The sequence below is a fragment of the Coffea arabica genome, chromosome 6e (genome assembly GCF_036785885.1).
Source record: "Coffea arabica cultivar ET-39 chromosome 6e, Coffea Arabica ET-39 HiFi, whole genome shotgun sequence".
In the NCBI taxonomy this organism is placed as follows: domain Eukaryota; kingdom Viridiplantae; phylum Streptophyta; class Magnoliopsida; order Gentianales; family Rubiaceae; genus Coffea; species Coffea arabica.
The window spans coordinates 20,962,380-20,987,679 of record NC_092321.1 but is presented as its reverse complement, the minus strand read 5'-3'; the positions used below and the strand labels follow the sequence as shown (position 1 = coordinate 20,987,679).

The 25,300-nt window shown below is 34.0% G+C and overlaps 1 protein-coding gene and 1 long non-coding RNA gene across 6 annotated transcripts; both read left to right on the top strand.

Annotated features, from left to right (window-relative positions):
* Positions 1–1,784: 1,784 nt before the first annotated feature.
* LOC113697216 (uncharacterized) lies at positions 1,785–10,383 on the top strand. Its single transcript, XM_027216732.2, has 6 exons — positions 1,785–2,158; positions 4,126–4,218; positions 4,566–4,799; positions 5,128–5,230; positions 7,970–8,199; positions 9,749–10,383. The coding sequence occupies exons 1-6, from the start codon at positions 1,833–1,835 to the stop codon at positions 9,969–9,971; spliced, it is 1,209 nt and encodes a 402-aa protein (XP_027072533.2). The 5' UTR covers positions 1,785–1,832; the 3' UTR covers positions 9,972–10,383.
* Positions 10,384–16,554: 6,171 nt separating this feature from the next.
* Positions 16,555–25,003, top strand: LOC113693734 (uncharacterized). Of its 5 annotated transcripts, none has more exons than XR_011817062.1 (3): positions 16,561–16,827; positions 19,597–22,788; positions 23,023–25,003. It is a non-coding gene; the product is annotated as an uncharacterized lncRNA (long non-coding RNA). The 5 variants fall into 5 exon arrangements; XR_011817061.1 differs by having other exon boundaries at positions 16,562–16,827; positions 19,597–24,384; positions 24,635–25,003; XR_011817064.1 differs by having other exon boundaries at positions 16,571–16,827; positions 19,597–19,724; positions 22,198–25,003.
* Positions 25,004–25,300: the final 297 nt, after the last annotated feature.

The following is a 25,300-nucleotide window of genomic DNA, read 5'->3' as shown; positions in this document are numbered from 1 at the left end:
TTAGTTTTGAATGAATGACAACTATATAAAATTTGAATTTGAATTTCAACTTTTTTGCACATGTGTTATGGATCACCGTTTCACACGTATTATGGATCCAACTAACGGTGATAGTATATGCACTGTCAGTGTATAAAAAATTTATTTTTTGTTTTTTGTTTATCCTTCATTGGTAAGACATGAAGGGGTAATTTTGGACCTTTTAGTATCTTTTGGTTTGATTGGGATAAACAAACGTTGGAGTGAAAAAAGACTGACCTATTTTTCAAACTTCACGGAGTCTTGTCGTAGTTTGGCTAAAGCATAACGAGGTAGATGCAATTAATCCAAAAAAAAAAAGTAATAATTGGTAACTTGAATGAAAACAAATGAACTAAGTACCAAAAAAGGGAAAAAAGAAATGAACTAAGTGCAATTAAAAAAACCTCAATAAAAAAAATGTTTGGACAAACTGCTAGAAAGGTGGATTTAATTAAACCTCATTATCTAAAATAAAATTTCCAATACACAATTGATCATCTCATCTAATTTCATATTTAAATTTTAGATAATTCACATGATTTCATATTTTTATTTTAGATAATCAATTTTTTTTTATGTTTGTATTTGCTTTGGAAACTAGATTTTGAATTATTTAATAATTAAAAAATTTAAAACCTAAAATCTAACCTATAGTGGGGTTTTGTTGATACTAATTTCTCTTCACTAGAGTTTTTGGTTAAAATAATCTACTTTTCAGAAAATAATCTCGTAGTAATGTTTTTTCAATTTTTATTCCCTTATTAATCTAGTTATTGCTATGTCGACTACCATCAAAGGAAAAGAATCACTTGTAAATCTTTTTTCATGTATGACATAGTTATTCTTTATTCAGTGCTCTAATGACATTCTGTAGGCAAATTGGAAAAGGAAAGTGGATCCATAATTAGTGGTTTAAAATTGTCGACCACCCTCTAAATAGCAATGCTTTTGCCGAAATTTTTTTTTTTTTTTTTTGCTGTCATTGTTCCTCTTTAGCATCATTCTTGATTGTTATTTCACAAGTTCCTCTCTTTTTTCTTGTTACTTGCAATTTTATATATGGTATTCTCCTGACATTGTAAATTTTAAGAAATTTGCAAAAATTCAAATTGTTTGAAGTACGAGTAAGCATTTCAAGATACATGTGATATCATAGTTTACATGAACTATAAAAATTCCGCTATAAGGGGAAAGAAAAGTTCAAAAAAATTTCCCTTGCATTTTTTGACTCATCAAAAAAGAATACATTCAAAAAAAAAGGAGAAAGAATATGACTAGGTCATTGTTAGTATAAAATTTATCACACTATATGAGCCAATCTAACGTGAAAAATACTAATTAACTTAATAATAGATAAATAAATATTTTTATGTATCTTTAAGATTGTACGCAAGTAGCAACATTTGAACTATTGAAAAGTTATTAAGAATCCATTATTGTGGATTGTATTTCTCAACATAAGATGAGAATGTGAATACCTTCCATACTCAGAGTCCACATGGCAACAAGTAAATTTTTTTTTTTTAAAAAGGCAACAAGTAAATTAACAAGAGAATAAATTTTGAAAGTGTATTAATTTGAGAATAGTTTTAAAGAAGAAGGTTATTGTTGAAATATACTCCTTTTGTACTGTCACTTTCCACGACAAGTTTTTACAAAATTGCAAACTAGTACAGGCCCAGCCCTAAGGAGGGGAAAAAAAAAAAAGAAATTAGACATAATGGAAAATTGAACAAGAAAAAAAAATCTATTTTTATTTTCTTTGAATCTCACTTGATATAAAAGTTATACAGGGACACCCAACAAGCAAAATGGCGATCCACAAAACCCAGAGAGGAAAGCCTCTCCAGAGGCCACCTTCTAGATCTTCCATTCTTATAATCCTTACAGCTACAGTTGGCTGCATTGCTGTTTTCTACATTGCATCTTCTTTCTCTTCCACAAAAGGGTTTTTTTATTCCATCACAGAAACGAGTATACAGAGCAGCAATGCTAGGAATCATAGAGATTCTGAGAAGTATTTGTATTGGGGCAATAGAATTGACTGTCCCGGGAAGCATTGTGAGTCTTGTGAAGGCCTTGGTCACCAAGAGTCCAGCCTCAGGTGTGCTCTTGAGGAGGCGATGTATCTTCAGAGGTAAATATATTAGTATTTTTAACGGAAGGAGAAACCGAAAATTCTTGACTACGTGAATGCTTGGACAAGTGGGTTTTTGTTCTTTTGTTGTTTTATTATGTTAATTCTCGTTTCGGAGAGGTTTTGGTTTTAAAAAATGGAGCTTTGTTATCAGTGGTATATTGAAGTACAAGATTGTCAGCACTGGGTACAAGCGATAATAGTAATAGAGGAGCAATTTTGGACGTACAGCATGTATATTACTGGATTTACTGGTGATATTGATTGGATTTCTTAAAAATTTAATAGGGGAGAGGAGAGTTTGCTGATCCTTCACTATAAGGAGAATGAGAGGAATATTGTTGATTATTCACGGCCTTGGGATTTTTGTAGTTTTGTCTCTTCTGGTCCATTATCCAACTTTCCCCATTGAGGGGTTTCCATTGGAAGGATGAAGGTTTATGATAGAAGGTATTGGTAAAGTACCACATTGGCAAAAGTACAAGTAAATTTCATATAGTATCGATGGAAGAATTCTGCTTATGCATTACGTCTATTATGAGTCTGCTAGTAATTTTGATTGGATATAGTACGGATCTAATTTTAAAGAAGAGAGAGATCTGCATCTTTTGGCATTGCTAAGTACAACTAATTCTGTAAATATGATGTAGTTTACCTCAAAATGGACTGGTTTTCAGTAAGTAAACTGCGCATGATACTGATATAGAAGAATGTTGATCTCCCTTTCATTTCCCCTCTTCTTTGTCCCCTTTTTAACTCAATTTGGTTCAGAAAGTCGTAAATTTTACTGATCAGGAAATATATAGTTATATACAACATTGGCAGCGCAAAGTACAAGTGCACTGCCATAATTGTATAGTGGGAAGAATTTTACTTACACACCCGGCATATAATGCATTCTATTAGTAACTTTGAATCTTTGATTGGATGTAATATGGGTTTAGTATTGAAGAAGAGGAAGCTGCATTATTTTCCGGTACTGAGTAAAAGTGAATAATTAAATCTGGTGTAGTTTACCTTGAGATAGATTGATTTTGTCTTCGTAAATACCCTCGTTATTACTGATATAAAAGAAAAGTTGATCCTCCTTTTATTCTCCGTTATCCCCCTTTCCCTGAGTGAATCTGATTGTGGAGGTTATAGATTTTATCATTTGGAATGAGGGTGTTATCTAAACATTGCAAAATGGGAGATTCAAGTGACTTCAATTGAATCCTGTGCCTAGGGGAATAGAAGAATGTTGCTTTCCCCTGTGTATGTATCATTGGATTTGATTTTACCGTTAGTCCCCTGTCTTTCTTTAGGATTTTGTTGGGAAAGACTGGAACTTTTAAATGAAGAGGACAGTTTTGCAGTATTAATTATGGGTGATGCATGTTTTACACTGCATTGCTTGAATGTTGTTTTGTGATTCAAAAAACTGTTTGAGGTGTTGCAAGAATTTGGGGACAGCTGATGAAATTGTAGCATATAGAGATAAACCAGCACATGTGAGCTGTGGTAGTATGCAACTTTAGTTACATATCAATGAGAATTTTTGCTGGATGTTATCTACAATTATAACAAAACAAACATGTTCTAGTTACCTGCACGTTCTGCAATTTTGACTTTCGAGATTTTAGCTTACTCTGGCAAACTTTTGCATTTTAAGGCTTTCCATTCTTCTTAGTGTTTTGCACTTGGAGGACCTGTTTTCACATTCAGTTGGAAGTCTTACTCTATGGATGTAACCCTTAAAAGACTTGGAGCTGTTAGCATCATGCTCTGGTGCTACTGGGTTACAGGCTTTGTGGGTCTTCCCCTTTCATGGCCTCATTGATTCAATTTACTCACTGAAGAACAGAAAAGCATCTGTTTTGACAATTGGTGGACTTAGCATTCCAAGTTTTTCTTCCTTTTCTAATGCCCATAATTATGCAAAAAAAGGCCTACTGATTCCTGTTCTTTGCTCCTTTTGTATGATTCAGAACCTTGGTAATGCCTTCTAGAATGTGCATCAATCCAATACACAATAAGAAAGGGATTCTTCACCAGTCCAATGATGCCAGTTCAGAAGAAAGGTGAGTTCTGGCAAGACTTGTATTTAGTATCACTGCAAACTCTGGCCTCTTACATTGAAAGGAAAAAAAGAAAATATAAGAAATAAAGGTAAGACAAAAATGGTTACAGTTGCTACTTGTTTGATTTAAAAGATGCAAGTATCAAGTTTTCCAGTATTACTAATTGCTTACAAATGCTTCTAAAACAAAAATGAATCGATAAAGAGTAAAACAAAGTGTTGCAGCTGAAAAATTTTGTAAGGCTTGTTTGTTTTATTCCATTTATATTATCCTTAAGTGCATGATGAAATAAATCAGCAAAAAGGGGTCATTTAATGACTAACCTACAATTTTAATTTTTTTGTTAGGTGGGCAGCTAGCTCTTGTGCAATGGATTCCTTGTATGATCTTGATCTCATATCTGGAACAGTACCTGTAATTTTGGATAACTCAAAAGAATGGCATCGGGTGCTATTAACAAGCATGAAATTAGGATCCAGAGGGATCGCCAATGTGCAAGGAGTTAGCCGGGAGGATCTTGGATCAAAAAGTTCGTATTCGAATATTTTACTCATAAATCGAACAGCCAGTCATCTATCATGGTAATTTAACACTTATGTATTGCCTTTTGCTTTGTTCTAAACTGTTCCATCTTCCTTGCGTTCAATGATTTGTATACAAGCAATCAGTCTTTAAAATTTTGTTACACACTGTTGAAGGATGATCTTGTTTTTGGGTTGGTAAAGGATCTAAGTTTTGAGCCCTTTAACTTGTTGAATCATGCTGGGGTTGGTCACTTCCTCTTCCCTCTAAGTTTAGGTTCACCGATGATTACAGTTTCATTGTAGAAAGTTCTTTGTGAAGCTCATGGGCTTGGTTTTTTGAATCTTGATAATTTTCTTGTAGGTATTAATCATGGTAATCATTCAGGTTCATGGAGTGCAAGGATCGGAATAACCGTAATGCTATTCTCTTGTCATATTCTTTTCTTCCTTCAATGGCTAGCAAGAAGTTGCGGAATGCAGCAGAAAAGGTTGGTTCATAGTGATATATGCAGCATTTTGTTCCATTTTCTGTTTCTTGTCATTAGTATCAGTCACTAGTGAAACACAAATTTGTTGTGCTGTGAGATTTTTTCCTCTGTCCTTGCAATTTAACTTGATTGCAAATAACACTTCTTATTAGCGCACTATCTTTTCTGGTTTATGCCCATGCAATTGGTAATGTTGCTCTTACTGTTTTGTTTTTAATTTAGCTACTTATCATGGTAATGTGTTTTGAGCGTTTGGCAAAGCAGGACCTCCTCCACTCATATTTATGATACTAGGATTTGCAAAAGGCTAAAACATAATTGACTGGAGTCTATATTCAGATTTTTTAGTTTTTTTCCCCTCTCCTTTTATTTGTAATATACTTCTCTAAGCATTTGTTAAGTTGCTTTGGGATCTTGTTTTGTAGTCTCAGGTACACCATGTTAGCTTTAAACCTTGGACAGACATGATTCTAAAGTATGCAATATAGTAGCCTGTGATGTGATGTTAAATTTGGACCACTTCTTGTCTCTAACCTGAGAGTCAGGTAGCTTGTAGACAAAGAAGAATAAACTTCTCTTTGAATGTAAGCTTTAGACTGAAGCAATTCAGGTCGTTTTGGAAAAATTTCCCACCATCAGGTTAGTTAAATAATCAAGAAATCTTTTGTGGTCTAGTCCTAGCCCTCCAAGTGCTGTATTGTTTATGAAAAGCTTTATATCACCTAATACTCATTTAAAATGTACTAACTAATTGGAGTCTCTTAATTTTCTGAGAGTGTTCTTACGAATTGCGGAAGTAAGCTTAACTACAAGCTTACCTTTAGGCTGAAAACTAACTTCTTTATTGTCTAAAAGTGGATGTAAAAAATCTTGATTGGTTGATCTTGAGGGTCTTCAAAGAGTCTATTAAGAAGCTAAGAGTGGTTCCAGCTTCCAAACACTGTATCTTAACCATTCTTGATTTTTGAATCTGATGCATTACAATATAGTCTATATCCATTATGAACTCTTTAGTTATTTTGGTCCTTTTGTTAAATGTACAATTACAGCCTGACTATTTTTATTTTATATTCTTGTTGATCTAAGTTAGACATGACAGAAGCATTGCATATGTTTCTGTTGATGATCTCCTGAGGATGCTACATATGGTGTGAACTTTTTTGACATGGAGAATTGTTGCCATGAGTTCTCCCCTTCCTTTCCTCTCCCATAGCTAAAGAGGAAAAGAAAGGACAGGAAAAAAATGCTGGAAAGAAAAGAAAGTTCTGTCAAATATGGGAACAGAATGGTCTGTCATAAGTGCAATGTTTAATAAAGCCCTTGTTATAAGTGTTTTGCTTGGTATTCTTTTGAAAATGGGGGAGATGGTCGATAAGTTGTCCTTAAGTTTGATAGCCAAAATTTATACTCTCATTACATTATTTGAGCACTGCAAAAAGTTTGTTGCTTTTTTGAGTTGACTATCAAAGTTTGGTTTGATGAAGAGAGCAAAACCTGGGCATAAAGTAAACTTGATGTTGAGAATGCTGTGGATCTTGTTTTGGACAAATGTGTAATGATATCTCAATGATACGTAAAATTTCCATTCCTATTGGAAGATTTTTGGGTGGTGCTGCTACTGGAAGTTTGAAATGAGATATTCCCCTTTTATAATCATTTTGGTGATGGAAATTTAAGAAGACTGATCATTCTACCATTCACCACTCCATGGCAGGGTAAACGTTAATGTCATAAAAGCTTGACAACTGCAAATTAGTTGTAAGGTGCATTGTATCTTTTCATAAACAGGTTGTGAACTTTTAATTTTTTAAATATATATTAACTCCTTTTCCTGTCTGAGAGTTGAGGCTTCTAGATATGGCCATAAGTGAACACTAGTGTCTGGGTAAGCACAGATTCTCTGTTAATGCTTGGAACCATTCTTAATAGGTGTGTCACGTGCTTTTTGTATTGAAAGGAGTCCAGCATACAGGTGAGGGGGCACGTGAGAGGCTTCAATAAGTAATTTCTTTCTTTTTTATAGCTTCAGCTTATAGATGAGGGCCAGGGGGTTGATTCACCACATAGAAATACTGTATTATGCTTGTGAGTTCCACTTGAATTTTACAAGAAGCCTCGCCTTTTCACTGCTGCTGCATGCTTTACTAGTGGCTTCTTTGGTTGGTTGCTTGATTAAAATTTTTGATGCGTATTGTGGGGCTTGAATATTTGCTGGAGATCTGAGAATGAACCTTGGTGTTCAAATATGACATTAAGTTTCTTTTGTTTTAGAGCTATTCTTTTTTTCTTCTGCTGGCTGTTTGTGTATGTCCCAAACCATTTTGGTCTGAGGTGCTGATCATTCGTTGGTTCTGCATTCACAATTGAAATGAGAGTCAAGAGCGTGTATAATAAAAAAGTTTTGGATGTATGTCATTGGCGGGGCATATGCCTGTTCAAAGTCAATATAGGTTTGGTGACCTTTGGGTTTTGTGTGTATTTAGAAGTTTTATATGCATTTTGGGTTCATCTGTGACTCAAAATGGCTTGGCCTAATTGTGGTTAATGTTGTCTGCATGTGGGCTCGTGTTGTTTCGAATACCTTCTTTAGGGGAGTCAAAAGCTTTAAGATGCCATCATTGGTGCCCTCAAATGCCTAGTGTTCTATTGCAGTCAGCTGCAGTATTGCTTTGCTTTAAGCCTTTTTTTTTTATATAAAGTTACTATGATTGATGTTGTTTTCCATTGTTATTCGTACAGATTAAGGTGCTTCTTGGTGATTATGATGCTATCCATGTCAGACGAGGTGATAAACTGAAAACTCGTAAGGATAGGTTTGGTGTTGTTCGGTCTTTGCATCCTCATCTTGACAGGGATACCCGTCCAGAATTTATTTCGTGCCGAATTGCAAAATGGGTCCCACCGGGACGAACTCTTTTCATTGCTTCAAATGAGAGAACCCCAGGTTTCTTTGCCCCACTTGCATCAAGGTATTTTGTCTTCCAATCTGATCCTCCTGAACTTTATATGATTGCTGTCTAGGAGTAAGAGCAGATCAAAATTTTGGATATCCTGGGGCCCCCAACCCCCACCCCCCTTTCCCCAAACCAATAAAAATAAAGGCCTTCTGCTTATCAAAGATTAAGAGAAATTGTTTTGCCTTGGTAGTTGTATGAGTCCTAATGACACTTTTTTATATCAAATTTTCTTTCTGCCTATGGGTCACATTTTGGGTGGAAATTTTTTCCTATTGAATTATCGTTTGGTTTGGCTAAGCTACTCTGGGCAATTAGCATTACGCTTTGGTGTCTTTTCTCATTGTTATCTAATATATAAATACTCATCTGACTGTATTGTGAGTGATTTAGTATTGTTACTATTGTCTGCAAAATGACATAAAAGCAACTCCTATGGAGTTGATTATCACAGAAATTAGCTCATCTGATTGCTTTGAACTGGTTTGCCATGTTTATTCTCCCCTATTCTCCTGTTCTATGTTTGAATTAGCAGCTTGAAGTTACGTGCTTTTTCCAATATTTTATTGTTTCACATTGTACACTATTCACAAACAAATGCCTATCAAGACCATCTAGAGAGCTGTATGTAGTGGTGAGGTGCATGTGTGGTCAAGGATTAGGATAGATTGAGAAAGATGTGGATGATAAACATAGTAGTTGGGATGCATAATAATGTGCTGGTGCCTTCAAAATTTTGAATGGGAGGTAGATAGAAGAAGTGGTGTTCTATTGTTTTGGTTGTCCTGGACTATTGATTCCAATGTTGCTTAAGCTTTTTTTCTGTCTTTTTTTTGTTTTTTTTTTGTTGTTTTGGGGGGGGGGGGGGGGGGTGGGGAGTGGGGGTGCTGGGGGGAGAAGGAGAGAGAGCAGTATGGAGAAAGAGAATCAGCTGCAAAGGATGAGAAGCATGCTGAGGATTTCTTTCGGCAGGTGTCTTTTTTTTTTTTTTTTTTTAAATAATGTCATCCTGTTGGTATAGTCGACATGTCAAAGCAAAGTTAGCTGTAGGTCTTCAAGTTACCTTTAGGACTTTCTGGTTATCGACTTTCTTGGTTGACATGTTGGATTAGAATCTTTGGGGGAAAAAAAAACTTTTCTGATCGGAACATCTTTTGGGTTAGAAGACTACAAATTTGTCCTTCCTCCATTGTATTATTATGTGTGGTTTGCATCAATGGGATGTGTTTGTTGTTGTTGGAGGTCTTCTAAACCAAATTTAAGGTTTGTGCTAAATCAGCCATATTTGGTTTTTATATGAATATGACTGTGCGACTACACTGTAAATGCATATGGTAAAGATAATTTTCCAATTTTTGTTTTCCTAGTTTTTCTCTACACCAAGTTCCGAGTTTGTCACAAAGAGATCTAGCAATCTTCGCTTATGTTGTTTAGCAATGCTGTTTTGGTTTTTATTGTCTTCGTGACTTGGGCAATTTTGTTGCTTACAATGTGCTTGAGCTTATGAAGTCAGGTTTAATGGATCCTGGGATGGCTAATAGACGTCTCTTTTCCTAAACTTTAGGTATAAATTGGCATACGCATCAAATTATAGCAGCATTTTGGATCCAGTGGTCGAGAACAACTATCAACTCTTTATGGTAGAGAGAGTAATCATGACGGGAGCCAGGACATTCATTAAAACGTTCAAGGTAGACGACAATGATCTTAGCCTCACAGACGATCCGAAAAAGAATACCAAGGCATGGCAGATACCTGTTTATACACTGGACATAAGAGAATGCTGATCCATTTTACTCATAGTAGATCCAAAAAAAGTTCTTCCCCTTGAGATCACTTGTTGGATGACAAAATGTCGAGCAGAATCGCACGTCGAGTGCAACTAGAGGGGATAGCATATCTCTCGTTGAATTCTTGATTCTTGCAGCTTCTGCACAAATTATGAGTTATGAAAATTTTCCTTCTCAGGTGAGCTTAGGGTTGTATGTTGTGGCTTGACATTTTCTTTTACAGTGTATGTAACTTTCTAAATGTAGCACAAAGGGAGAGCTTTTAGCATTTGACGTCTTCAAAGAATGCTTTGAGTGAGTTACCACATGTTTCCATATTCATTGTAAGAAATCATATGCTTTTATGGTCTTTTGGAAATGCTTGCAGAGTTTCTTTCTTCTTGGAAGGAAAATGCATTGTTGGATTAAATGTTTAAACAACTCGAGAACTCACTTTACTGCTAACTATAGTCTATTGGAAGTTAGTTTTTTAACTTAAGTACGTGAAAAGATTTTTAGGGCCTACCTTATATTATTAGGTGAAGAAAATCTTAAAGGCCTTCTTAAAAATTGAACTTGTCAAACACTGAACTAGATTGGCCTAGCATGCATTAATATTTCTCTAACAAATTACATTCCATCACGTACTAATGATAATTGATTCATTCATAATAAGAAGCATTCATACATATGGAGCTTTGAAATTCAAATCTCGATTAAAATATCACCCAAAAATAAATCAAATAAAGATCTCTCTTTTTTTTTTTTTTTGGTCACATAGAGGCTTGTCAAAGCAGAATTATATAACTGAATGATATTGTCATGTTAACTATGTAAAGTGTCAGAGAAAAAGAGAGATTTGTCCAAACGAAAATACATAAAAGACGTTCAAAGGGTTAAAATAGTTAGGATATTTGTACCTTTAAATCTACGAAAATAGCTTCATTCTTTATTTATGTTTAAAGCCCACGATACAATACACACAATATACTTATTATTTGAAAGTCATCATAAGATATATATACAATACATTTATTATTTTAAGGCCATGGTACAATATATACAGTGCATTTATTATTTGAAAATCATTGACAAAAGCACACAAAACATAATGCTTCTGTAAGTTCCATACTTAATGTATTAACACAGCTAAGATCTCCATCCATAGCCTGCAGATTTCGACCAAGATAATAACTCCTTGAATATTCTGTGAAAGAAAACAAAGGCATGAATATTGCAACACTGTCATAATTTCCAACACAAATGTACATGGTAATACATTGGAATTCCCACATTAATTTGCCATCAGACTTATGCAGATCTAGTTTACTTTTTTCTATTCAAGATTTTTTACCCTATTCCTAGAACTTTGAAAGCTGAAATATAAAGGCTAATACTTTTTGCTTTCTTTGGAAATTATTATTATTTTTTATTGGAAATTATTTTTAAAAACATGAAAAGAAGAATAATTCATAAAAATATGTACATTGCAAAAAATATAAGCAAAACCGAAAGAAAAACAGGAATTAACGGCTTAGCTTTACTTTGAAATAGTAATAATTTTATCAAAATAGTTTATAAGAAAATCAACAATGCGAGCTCAATATAGAAGTATACTTCACAGACAGTAAGAATCAGTGAAAAGTATTACATGACAATAGAATCTATTGATTAATAGAAGGTCAAAAGCATGCATACTGCAGCTTGCAGTAGTATGCTCCTGCGCATTGTTCTCCTTGTATCTCTTCCTCCAGCGTTAAAATTTTAGAGGATTGTACAATTAATGATAGATATTAAAATTGTATTTAGGACTAGAAAAATAGCTTAAAGCTGCAGTAAGTTTTGCGGCTTTGGGTGTATCCCTTGTGTACCCTGTCTACCTTAACTTCTTAATAAATCGTTACTTAGTTCTATAACTTAAATGTTTTCTTGAGCGTTTGAACTATTTTGGTTGGGCTCCCATCTGTTGCAGCTCTGCTTTCCCTTCTTCAAGGAACTTAAGATGTTCCTGAAACGCTTGCTGTTCATTTAATTTCTCCTCTTTCCAGAAATAAATCTCTTACATTTAGATTTTGGTGTCTGGAAGCATATGATATGTCCTCATTTTGGCTCCTACAATGGATTGCACGGTAAAGTGAAAAGGAAGCATTTTAGTTTGTTCAACTTATTTTGGTTGGACAAATTTGTCATCGTAACCCTGAAATGGAAACTAAAGTAAAAAAAATTGCAACAGATAAGAAGAATAGCTATTCGACACAACAATGAATGAAGAAAAAATGTTATTGTAATCCGAAAAGTGTCATGCTGTAACAAGATTTCTTTGCAACTTTTGCCCAGATATAGAAGGCACAATCAAAATCGAACTAGAATATTGTTGCATAAATTTTTTTTGAAAGGTAATGCTTGCGTGATTCAATCTAGCATCCCAAAGCATCCAATATCCAATGTGAGGATATGAGTTCATCGGAGGCACACAGCCAAAAGCATTCATATACGGACCATGTAGTTTTGTAGAATTATCAAGTCAGGAAAAGCCTTTAGAAAATATGAAACAGGGTAAAATCCTCCTACTTCATTACCTTCTTATAGTTTGAAAATTATCTTCAAATCACACACGCTTTAGACTAAAGCAAAGTTCAATAGTAAAAGTAAATTTTTTTTTTTTAAAAAAGATAGATCAATGGTAAAGACATGTGCAATAGTAAAAGTTTAAGGTAATACGCTTCACCATACTATGTGACCAAAATTTAGGGGTGTGCAAAATCGAAAAATTTCGATTTACCGATCGAATTCGAATTCGGAAATTCGGAATGAAAATCGAAATTTCGATTTCGAATTGGTTGAATTCGGGTCGAATTCGGTAACGAGATTTTTCAAATCGGAAATTCCGATTTCGAATTCACAATTCGAAATCGAAATCGAAATTGGAATTCAGAATTCCTATTTTGATTTCAAATATGTTTTTCATATATATATATATAATATAATATAACATTTATATTATAATAATAAATTTTATATTCATGAATTCGGTGAAATCGCAATTCCTATTTCGATTCGATTTCGTTTTCACACACACACACACATATATATATGTAATATAATATTTATATAATAATAATAATTTTTATATTCATGAATTCGGTGAAATTGGAATTTACCAAATTCCGAATTGAATTCGGAACGAATTCGAATTCGGAATTTGTGAATTCGAAATCAGAATTTGTGAATTCGAAATCGAAATCGGTCGAAAATTCTGATACCAAAATTCCGATTTCAATGTTCCGAATTACCGATTTCGATTTCGATTCACACCCCTATAAAAATGAGCAGCACGAGACATTAAGGAACTATTAAAAGATAATGGGCAAATTCCACTTTACCTCCCTGTGGTTTGGCATTTTTTTACATAACCCTTCTATGGTTTCAAAAGCTATACATAACCACCTTATAGTTTGAATTAAAGTATCAAAGTGACAGGAATGATCATTTGTAACGGAGTCATCTAAAATGTCAAAAATACCCTTGTGTAAAGTTGAAAATTATTTATTAACCAAGGGGGGTTATATGTATATTTTGAAAACCATAAGGGGGTTATATAGTAAAGTATTAAACGACAAGAGGGTTCTATGGTAAAATATAAAAATTATATGAGGTTAATGTGTCATGTATTTATAAGGGTAATTTTGACTTTTTAGAAGTTTCGTTACGAGTGATTATTTCCGTCACTTTGACATTTTAATCCAAACAATGAGGGGGTTATGTATAGCTTTTGAAACCATAGGGGGGTTATATAAAAAAATGCTAAACCACATGGGGGTAAAATGTAATTTGCCCAAAGATAATTAAAAATAAGCATTGCGACTTATCTGCTTTGTAGAATTGAATTTAGAGGGTGAAGATGTTTTAGTTTTGAAAAGTATTTAGTATTTATGTTGGTGTGGAGAATTTAATTTTTTTTTTAAGTATAAACTTCTAGTAATTCTATAGCAACTTTCAGTGACCACTTACAGTGTAATGCAATCCTATAAAAATCTCTATTTGAACAATTTATTTTTAGATTCTACCCATTTAGAAGACAAAGTCAACCACATTTTTATCTTAGAAACACACTTATAAAGGAACATACTTCAATAAAATTTTCTTAAAGCCACCCCTAGAAAAATCAAGAAGGCAAGCCCAATTAAATTCTAAAATTATTGTTTAATCACATATTGGTCCAAAATAAATGCTGGCAAAATTTGAGTGCTATTTTGAGTTAAGTTTTTTTTTTGAGTAATTTTAGAGAATTTATTGTAGAATAGTAATACATCACGTATTTTACACATAATCGTTCTAAAAGGATTCATTGTTCTAAAATAAAATTGTCACATTGGGTGTGACATGCAAAATTATTCCCTTTTGTTTGAATTGAATAGATACAACTAATATAATTCATCTATTTGCTGAACATTTCTCAACTCATTTTGTGTTTACAAGTTTAAGGAGATTTTTCTTGATAAATTAACATGATATGACGCAATATAGTGAACTTGATTATCAATTAATGTTTTGTCTTGTCATCAACCAATATTTTCTAGAATGAATTTAAATCATCATAAATTATAAGAGCTAAATATAAAATACTAATCATCAATTAGAAAGGGCATAATTAGGATAACAAAAATTAAGATCATAAAAATGCATACATTCAAAGGTACCAAAACACATGATAACTTTTATAACAATAATGATGATCATGATAATAATGTGTTTTTAAAAACTTTTTAGATGTGAGGCTTTAAGTTGTTTTTAGAGTTTTTGAGATATTTTTGAAATACCTTTCTTTCCCTCCTACCCCTTGGGACTCATCATCCTTCTCTACCCTCATCTCCTTCCCCTATCTCGTCCATGACCGTAGTGTCCTCTCTCTATTCACTCCTTTCCTTTCTCCCATCATATTCCTTTCAATCGTCAAACCCCTATCCCTTTTCTCTTATCGTCAAACCCCCTTCCTCTCCGTAATAGGAGTTAGGGGGTTGATGAGCAAGAAAAGGAGGATGGATGGGAGAGGTTGCAAGGAAGGTAGGGATAGGTGATGGACAATAGGGTTATAGGGCTATTGGCTCAAAAGGAGTTCCTAACGGGAAAGGAATATAATGGTGAAGAGGGGAGGAGTTTTGATGATGAGATGTGTGTGTAGGTATGTGTTTTGTTTTTTTTTTTGTTTTTGGCTTTTTTAGTAATTTTTTGGTACTTTTAGATGTTTTTGGATGTTTTTAGTAATTTTCTATGAGGAGTTTTTGGATGTTTTTAGTAAATCCAACCAGGGATTTGGCTCTTTTCTAATGGATTCTCTCTCCATTTTATCGCAGTACACATTTAGGTTTATGACACATGTCTTCATTCATTAACAAGGATTACGATTAATCAAATTTACAATGATCATGTCCTTTTCTAATAAATAAAGACAAGTGTCATGCATCTAGATATACATTGTGGGAAATGGAAAAAGAATCCATTGAGGAGGAGCTAAATCTTCCAACCGACGACTTGGCTCATTTCCGGTGGATTCTCTCTCAATTTTTCGCAATACACATCTAGATGCGTGACACCTGTCTTTATTTATTAACAAAAGTTAGGATTAGTCAAATTTAAAAGGATCATATCATTTCATTTATTAACAAGGATTAGAATTAGTCAAATTTAAAAGAAAAATATTTTTTTTCCTAATAAATGAACACATGTGTCATGCATATAGATGTGCATTATGGGAAATGAAAAGAGAATCCATTGGAGAGGAACCAAAATCCTCCAATTGAAAACTAGGCTCCTTTCCCGTGGATTCTCTCTCCATTTTTTCGCAATGCATATCTAGATGCATAACATGTGTCTTTATTTATTAATAAAGGTTATAATTAATCAAATTTAAAATAATTATGTCTCTTATTAATAATTATAAACATGTGTCATGTATCTAAATATGCATTATAAAAATGGCCAGAGAATTAATTGGAGCCAAATCCTCCAACCAATGCTAAAATTTAAAAGCTATAAGAAGTTAAATGTTAGATTGTTTAACTTACAAGAATTAAATTGCCATTTTTTATTTATATATTTGTTTTGTCACTTTTGTCTAATGCCTTGAAGTGAATCATTGATGAACACTTTGCTATTCAAAGGCTAGAATCTAATTGTTTCCATAACTTGGAGAAATTTCATTTGAGACAAATATATTATAAGTAAAATGTATTGCTAGTAGCTATTCTGTTATTTTCGATCGTGGGTTTTGGATGTCATGACTCATAAATGACAAAAGGTAAGTGTAATTTGGGTTAAAAGACCATTTGGCTTGTTTTTTTTTTGAAAATTTTATAGAAAAATATACGGTAATAATTTGATGTATGTGAGATAAAATGTGATTGAGAATAATATTCTAATATATATAAGGTAAAAAGTGATCGAAAAATATATTTATAAAAAACAAATTTTTGTTTGAAAACTATGACGTAAATAGGTAATAATTTGTATATTTAAAAAAGGTTAATAATTGGTAATATGAATTTTTGTTAAAAAAAAAATACATGACTAAAATTTGTTGCATTGCTCTAGTTGTGGTAAACATAATTTACTCTAGTCGTAATTTACCCAGATCTTCCATTCTTATCGTTCTTACAATTCGCTGCTTTGCTGTTTTCTACCTTGCATCTTCTTTCTTTTCCACAAAAGGATTCTTTTATTCCATCACCGGAACAGGTATGAACAGCAAAATGGAAGCACTGTGAGTCTTGTGAAGAATTGACGGTCCTGGGAAGCACTGTGAGTCTTGTGAAGGCCTTGGCCACCAGCAGTCCAGCCTTAGGTGTGCTCTTGAGGAAGCAATGTATCTTCAGAGGTAAATACTATTTTTTGGAGTAAAAAATAAAAAGAGAAAACGAAATAATCTCGATTATATGAATGGTTGGACAAGTGGGTTTTTGTTCTTTTGCTACTTTATTATGTTAATTCTCGTTTTGGAGGGGTTTTGGTTGTAAAGTATGGAGCTTTATTATGCATGATATATCAAAGTACAATCTTGTCAGCACGGAGGACAAGAGAGATGCTATAATTGTAATAGAGGAAGAGTTTTGGTCGTACAGCATGTATATCACTGGATTTATTGATGATTTTGATTGGATGGGTTAAAAATTTGAGAGGGGAGAGGAGAGTTAGCTGATCCTTTACCATAAGGAGAATGAGAGGAATATTCTTGATTATTCATGGCTTTGAAATTTTTGCGTTTTTATCTCTTCTGGTTCATTATCCAACTTTCCTCATTGAGGGGTTCCCACAGGGAGGATGAAGGTTCATGATAGAAGATATTGGTAAAGTGCAACATTGGCAAAAGTACAAGTGAATTTCGATATAGTATCGATTAAAGAATTCTGCTTATACATTATGTCTATTATGGGTCTGTTGGTGACTTTGATTGGATATAGAACGGATCTAGTTTTGAAGAAGAGAGAGATCTGCATCTTTTTGCAGTGTCATATACAACTGATTCTTTATTTATGATGTAGTATATCTTAAAATGGTCTCGTTTTTCTAGGTAAATAAAATGCGTATAATATTGATATAGAAGAATCTTCATCTCACTTTGATTTTCCCTGTCTTTCTCCCCTTCTGTTACTCAATTTGGTTCAGAAAGTTGTAAATTTTACTGATCAGGAAAGATATGGTTATCTACAACATTGGCAACGCAAAGTACAACTGTACTGCCACAATCGTATTGTAAGAAAATTTGCTTACACATGAGGCATACAATGTGTTCCGTTTATGAATCTGATAGGATGTATGATGGGTTTGGTATTGACAAAGAGGAAAACTGCATCATTTCTTAGTATTAACTAGAAATGAATTGTTAAATCTGGTGTAGCTTACCTTGAGATAGATTGATTTTCTCTTGGTAAGTACTATTGTTATTACTGATATAAATGAAAAGTCCATGCTCCATTTTATTCTCATTTTCCCCCCATTTTCTGAGCGAATTTGATTGAGAAGGTTATATGTTTTATTATTTGCAAAGAGGATGATGTTTGAAAATTGTAAAATGGAGATTTAAGTGCCTTCAATTGATTTATGTGCCAAGGGGAATTGAAGAATATTGCTTTCACCAGAGTATGTATTATTGGATTTGATTTTACTGTTAGTCCCATAATTCTCTTGGACTTTATTGGGAAATACGGATTGAAGAGGAGAGTTTTAGAGTACTAATTATGGGTGACACAAGTTCTATGGGTGACACAAGTTCACAATGCATTGCTTGAATGTTGTTTTATGATTTAAAATACTATTTGACGTTTTGCAAGAATATGAGGTTAGCTGATGAAATTTAGCATGCAGAGATAAACCAGCACATGGTGAGCAGTGGTAGCGTGTAACTTTAGTTTCATATTAATGAAAATTTTAGCTGGACTTTATCTACAATTATGACTAAAACAAATGTTTTCTAGTTACCTGCACGTTCTGCTTTTTGACTTTCGAGATTTTATCTTGCTCTGGCAAAATTTAGCATTTTAAGACTTTCCATTCTTCTTAGTGTTTTGCACTTGGAGGACCTGTTTTCACATTCAGTTGGAAGTCTTACTTTATTGATGTAACCTTTAAAAGACTTGGAGCAGCTAGATTTGGTGCTACTGGATTTCAGGCTTTGTCGACCTTCCACTTTCATGGCCTCTTGGACTCTATTTACTCACCCAAGCACTAGATAACCCTCTACTTTGACAATTGGTGGTCTTAGCATTCCAAGTTTTTGTTCCTTTACTAAGACCAAAATTTGGCAAAACAAGGCCTACTCATTCCTGTGTTTTACTCCTTTTATATGTTTCAGAACCTTTGTAATTCCTCTAGAATGTACATCAATCCAATACACAACAAGAAAGGGATTCTTCACCAGTCAATTGATGCCAGTTCAGAACAAAGGTGAGTTCTGGCAAAGACTAGCATTTAGTATCACTGCAAAGTCTGGCCTCTTACACTCAAAGGAAAAAAAGAAAATATAAGAGAAAAAGGTAAGACAGAAGTTGTTCCAGGTGCTACTTGTTTGAACCAAGAGATGCGAGATATCGAGTTTTCCAGTATCACTAATTGCTTACATATGCTTTTAAAGCAAAAATGAAACAACAAAGAGTAAAACAAATTGATGCAGCTGAAAATTTTTGTGAGTTTTATTTATTTTATTCCATCTGTATTTTCCTTAAGTGCCTGATAACATAAGTCAGTAAATAGTGGCCATTTAATGATCAGCCTACGTTTTTGAATTTTATTATTTAGTTGGGCAGCTAGCTCTTGCTCGATGTATTCCTTTTATGATCTTGATCTCATATAAAAAACGGCACCTGTAATTTTGGATAACTAAAAACAGTGGCATCGAATGCTATTGACTAGCATGAAATTGAAATCCCAAGGAACTGCCAATGTGGGCAGGAGGACCTCAGATCAAAAAGTTTGTATTCGAATATTTTACTCGTAAATCACACTGCAATTTCTCTTTCATGGTGCTTGGGTTGGTCATTCCCTTTCTCCCTCTAAGTTGAGGTTCACTGAGGATTACAGTTTCATTGCAGAAATTTCTTTGTGAAGCTCAATGGGCTTACTTTTTTGAATCTTGATAAATTTCTTGTAGGTATTAATTATGGTAATCATTCAAGTTCATGAAGCGCAAGGATCAGAATAACCGTAGTGCTATTCTTTTTGTCATATTATTTTCTTCCTTTAGTGGCTGGCAAGAAGTCGAAGATTGCAGCAGAAAAGGTTGGTTCATGGTGCTATATGCAGTATTTTGTTCCATTTTCTGTTTCCTGTCATTATTATCAGTGACTGGTGCAACACGAATTATTGTGCTGTGGGAGTTTCCCTTGTCCTAGAAATTTAACTTGTCTGCAAATAACACTCTTCTTATTAGCATACTATCTTTTCTGGTTTATGACCATGCAATTGGTAAAGTTTGCCTTCCTATTTTGTTTTTAACTTACCCACTTACATGGTAATGTTTTCAAGTGTTTGACAAAGCAGGACCTTACCCACTCATGTTTATGATACTTAAGTTTAGCAACAGGCTAAAACATAATTAAGTGGAGGCTATATTCTGAAGTTTTAAGTTTTTTCTTTTTTTCCTCCTTTTATTTGTAATATACTTTTCTAATCATTTGTTGAGTTGTTTTGGGGTCTTGTTCGTGGTCTCAAGTACACTGTGAGCTTTAGACCCTGGAACGACATGATTCTAAAGTTTGCACTATAGCTGCCTATGATGTAAAAATCAGACTACTTCTTGTCTCTAACCTGACTGATGTAAAAATCGGAGAGTCAGGTGGCTTGTAGATAAAGCAGAATAAACTTCTCTTTAAATATGAGCTTTAGACTGAAGCAATTCAGGTCGCTTTGGAAAAATTCCCACCATCAGGTTAGTTAAATAATCAAGAAGTCTTTTTTGGTCTAATTCTAGCCCTCTTGGTGCTTTAATTGTTTATGACAAGTTTTATATCAACTAATACTCATCAGAGTCTACTAACTAATTGGAGTCTCTTAATTGTCTGAGGGCGCTGCATTCATTGGCTCTTGCAAATTGTGTAAGCAAGCTTCACTACAAGCTTACATTTAGGCTGCAAACTAACTTCATTATTGTCTAAAAGTGGATGTAAAAAATCTCGATCAGTTGATTTTTTATTTTGAAGGTCTTCAAAGAGCCTATCAAGAAGTTAAAAGTTGTTCCAACTTTCAAACTCTGTATGTTAGCCATTCTTGATTTTTGAATTTGATGCATTATAATATATGGTTTATTTGGATAGTGAATTATTTGCCAAAATTTATTTACTTGCATCATCAACACATTTTTCAACCACCTTTTTATTTCACATACATCACATCAAAAAAGTGCTACAGTAGTTTTTCAAAATATTATCCCAAATAATCTACTATCCAAATGCGCTATTATATCCATTATGTACTCTAAGTTGTTTTTGGTCATATTTGTAAATGTACAATAACAATGTGGCAATTCTTTTTTCCATGTTCTTGTTGATCTAATTTGGACATGATAGGAGTATTGCATATGTTTCTGTTGATGCTCTCCTGAAGGCACTACATATGGTGTGAACTTTTTTGACATGGGGAATTGTCGCCATGAGTTTTCCCCTTTCCTTCCTCTCCTATAGTTGAACAGGAAAAGAACGGACAGAAACAAAACTAAGCAAAACAAATCAAAAAAAGGAGGAAAGAAAAGCAAGTTCTGTCAAATATGGGAACGCAATGGTCTGTCATAGGTGTCATGCTTAATAATGCCCTTGCATAAATGTTTTGCTCAATATTATGGGGAAGATAGTCGATAAGTTGTCCTTATGTTTGGTAGCCAAAATTTATATGCTCATTACATTATTTGCACACTGCAGATGTATCGTTGTTTTCTTGAGTTGACTATCAACAGTTTGGATTAATGAAAAGAGTAGAACCTGGGCTTGTAGTAAACTTCATGTTGAGAATGCTGTGGATCTTGTTTGGAAAAACTGGTTATGATATCTTAATGATACGTAAAATTGCTATACCTATTGGAAGATTTCTGGTTGGTGCTTCTACAAGAAGTTTGAAATATGTTCCCCTTTTGTAGTCATTTTGGTGATGGGACTTTGAGAAGATTGATTATTTCTACCATTCACCACTCCCTGGCAGGGTAAACATTAATGTTGTAAAACCTTGACTACTGCAATTAGTTGTAAGGTGCATAGTCACTTTTCGTAAACAGGTTGTGAGCTTTTAATTTTTTTAGAAAAAATAATATTTCCTTTTCCTGTCTGACAGTTGAAGCTTCTACATATGACCGTAAATGAACACTAGTGTCAGGGTAAGCATAGATCCTCTGTTAATGTTTGGCACCACTCGTAATAGGTGCGTCACGTGCTCTTTGCGTTGAAAGGAGTCCAGCATACATGTCAGGGGGCAAGTGAGAGTCCTTGATAAGTAATTTCTTTCTTTTATCTGGCTTAATCTTATAGATGAGGGTGATAATTCGCCACATAGAGAAACTGTATTATGCTTGTGAGTTTCACCTGAAATTTGTACAAGAAGGTTAGCCATTTCACTGCTGCTGCATGCTTTACTAGTGGGCTCCTTTGGTTGGTTGCTTGATTGTACTTTTTGGTACACAGTGTAGGGCTTGAATATTTGACAGGAGATCTGAGAATGAACCTTGGTGTTCAAATATGATAGTGATTTTTTTTTTTTGTGGTTTCAGAGCCATTCTTTTCTGCTGGCTGTTTGTGTATGCCCCAAACCATTTTTGTCAGAGGTGCTGATCATTGGTTGGTGTTGCATTTACGGTTGGAGAGTCAAGAGTGTGTACCAAAAAAGTTTTGGGTGTACCTTTGGGTTCTACATATATTTAGAAGTTTCATACACATGTTTGGTTCATCTGTCACTCAAAATGGCTTGGCCTAATTGTGGTCATATGTCATCCATATGTGGGCACCTGTTTGAATACCTTCTTTATGGGAGTCAAAAGCTCTAATATGACATCATTGATGCTTTCGAATGGCTAGTGTTCTATTGCAGTCAGTTATAACATTGCTTTGCTTTAAAATTTTCTGTTTTTAAGTGATTAAGGTGCTTCTTGGTGATTGTGATGCTATCCATATCAGATGAGGTGATAAATTGAAAACTCATAAGGATAGGTTCGGCATTGATCAGTCTTGGTATCCTTATCTTGATGGGGATACCCGTCAAGAATTTATTTCCTGCAGAATTGCAAAATGGGTCCCACCAGAGCAAACTTTTTTATTGCTTCAAATGGGAGGACCCCAGGTTTCTTTGCTCCTCTTGCTTCAAGGTATATTACCTTCCACTCTGATCCTTCTGAACTTTATATGATTGTCATCTCGGGAGTAACAGTAGATCAAAATTTTGTATATCCTTTGCAACCCCCCTCCCTCTTTCTCTTTTCAAAAAAGAAAAAGAAAAGGAAAAAGGCCTTTTACTTATCAAATATTTGGAGAAATTGTTTTGCCTTGGTAGGTGTATGAGTTCTAATACCGTTTCTTGTGTCAATATTCTTTCTGCCCAGGAGTTACTTTTAGGTGGAAAATTTTTCCTCGAGTTATAGTTTGGTTGTGCTAAGCTACTCGGGAAAAGTAGCATTACCCTTTTGTGTCTTTTCTCATAGTTATCTAATGTACAAATACTCTTCTGACTGTATTGTAAGTGATGTAGTAATGTTACTATTATATACAAAATGATGTAAAAGCAACTCCAATGTAGTTAAAATTTACTGAAATTAGCGTGTCCGATTGCTTTGAAGTGGTTTGCCATACTCTTCCCTATTCTCCTAATTCTATGTTTGAATTAGCAGCTACAAATTGCATGTTTTTTCCAATATTTTTACTGTCTCACATTGTGAAGCTATTCACAAACACATTGTATACTGTTGTATGTAGTGATAAGATGCATGTGTGGTCAAAGATTAGTGTAGAGTGAGAAAGATGTGGATGATAAAAGCAGTAGTTGGGATGCATACTAATCTGCTAGTGCTTTTAAATTTTCAATGGAAGCTAGATGGAAGAAGTCCTAATGATTGCTTCTAATGTTGCTTAAACTTTTCTTTTGGGGTGTATGTGTGTGTGTGTATGTGAATGAAGGAAAGAAAGGTAGAGCAGCTTGGAGAAAGAGAATCAGCAAAGGATGAGAGGCATGCTGAGGATTTCTTTTGGCATGTGTGTTGTTTAAATTAGCTGTAGTTACATAAGAACTTTCTGGTTGTCGAGCTTCTTAGTTGGTTGAGGATCCTAATGTTATTTCACTTTCCTAATTGGTTTAACATTTCCTGATCAGGACATCACATGGGTTAGAAGACTAGAAAATTGTCCTTTCTTCTTTGTATTTGTATGTGTGGTTTACAATTAATGGAATGTGTTTGACCTTAGAGTTCTTCTCAACCAAATTTGAGGTTTGTGCTAAATCGGCCACATTTGGAGTTTTTATGTGAATATGAGTGTGCGACTACACTGTAAATACATATGGTAAGAAAAGGAAAAAGGCCTTTTACTTATCAAATATTTGGATAAATTGTTATGCCTTGGTAGTTGTATGAGTTCTAATACCGTTCCTTGTGTCAATTTTCTTTCTGCCAGGAGTCACTTTTTAGGTGGAAAATTTTTCCTCTTGAATTGTAGCTTGGTTGTGCTAAGCTACTCAGGAAAAGTATCATTACCCTTTTGTGTCATGGTTATCTAATGTACAAATACTCCTTTGATTGTATTGTAAGTGATTTAGTAATGTTAATCTTTCCTGTTTGGTTTAACATTTCCTGATCAGGACATCATATGGGTTACAAGACTAGAAAATTGCCCTTTCTTCTTTGTATTTGTTTGTGTGGTTTACAATTAATGGAGTGCGTTTGATCTTGGAGTTCTTCTCAAGCAAATTTAAGGTTTGTACTAAATCAGCCATATTTGATTTTTTTTTATTTGAATATGACTGTGCGACTACACTGTAAATAAATACATATGGTAAGATTAATTTCCCATCCTTGTTTTCCTATTCTTTTTCTTTAAACCATCTGTCTGATATATTCCAAGCTCCAAGTTTGTCACGAAGAGATGTGGCAATCCTCGCTATGTTGTTTAGCAACAGTGTTTGATTTTTATTGTCTTCATGACTTCTGTAATTTTGTTGCATAGATTGAACAAGAAGAGAGTTCAACATGGATGTATTGCACTGTGTACAACTTGGCATACTCATCAAACTGCAGCAGCATCTTGAATCCAGTAATTGAAAACAAATATCAACTCTTTATGGTAGAGAGACTAATCATGATGGGAGCCAAGACATTCATCAGAATGTTCAAGGAAGATTACAATGATCTTAGCCTCACCGATCATCCAAAAAAGAATTGTCAGGAGAATTAGGATGTATGCATGTACCTTTAGATCCACAAAAAAAAGAAGAGCTTCATTCTTTTGTGTTTAAAGTCCATGATATGATACGTACAATGAATTTATTATTTGAAAGTCATGATACATTACATACAGCACATTTATTATTTAAAAGCCATGATACTATACACACAATATGTTTATTATTTGAATATCAATGACAAAAGCAAGCACACAAAACTTATATAAGTTCCACACTTATAGTATTAAGATCTCCATCCATATCTAATAGCCCAATCCACCAGTTCAGTCAAGACTGTGGTAACTAGACCACATTATTCGATCAACTTGATGGTTCCCACAACATTCTGTGAAAGAAAACAGAGGCATGAATATTACAACTCTGGCATAATGTCCAAAACAAATATACATGGTATAATACATTGGAATTCCCACAATCATTGGAATTCC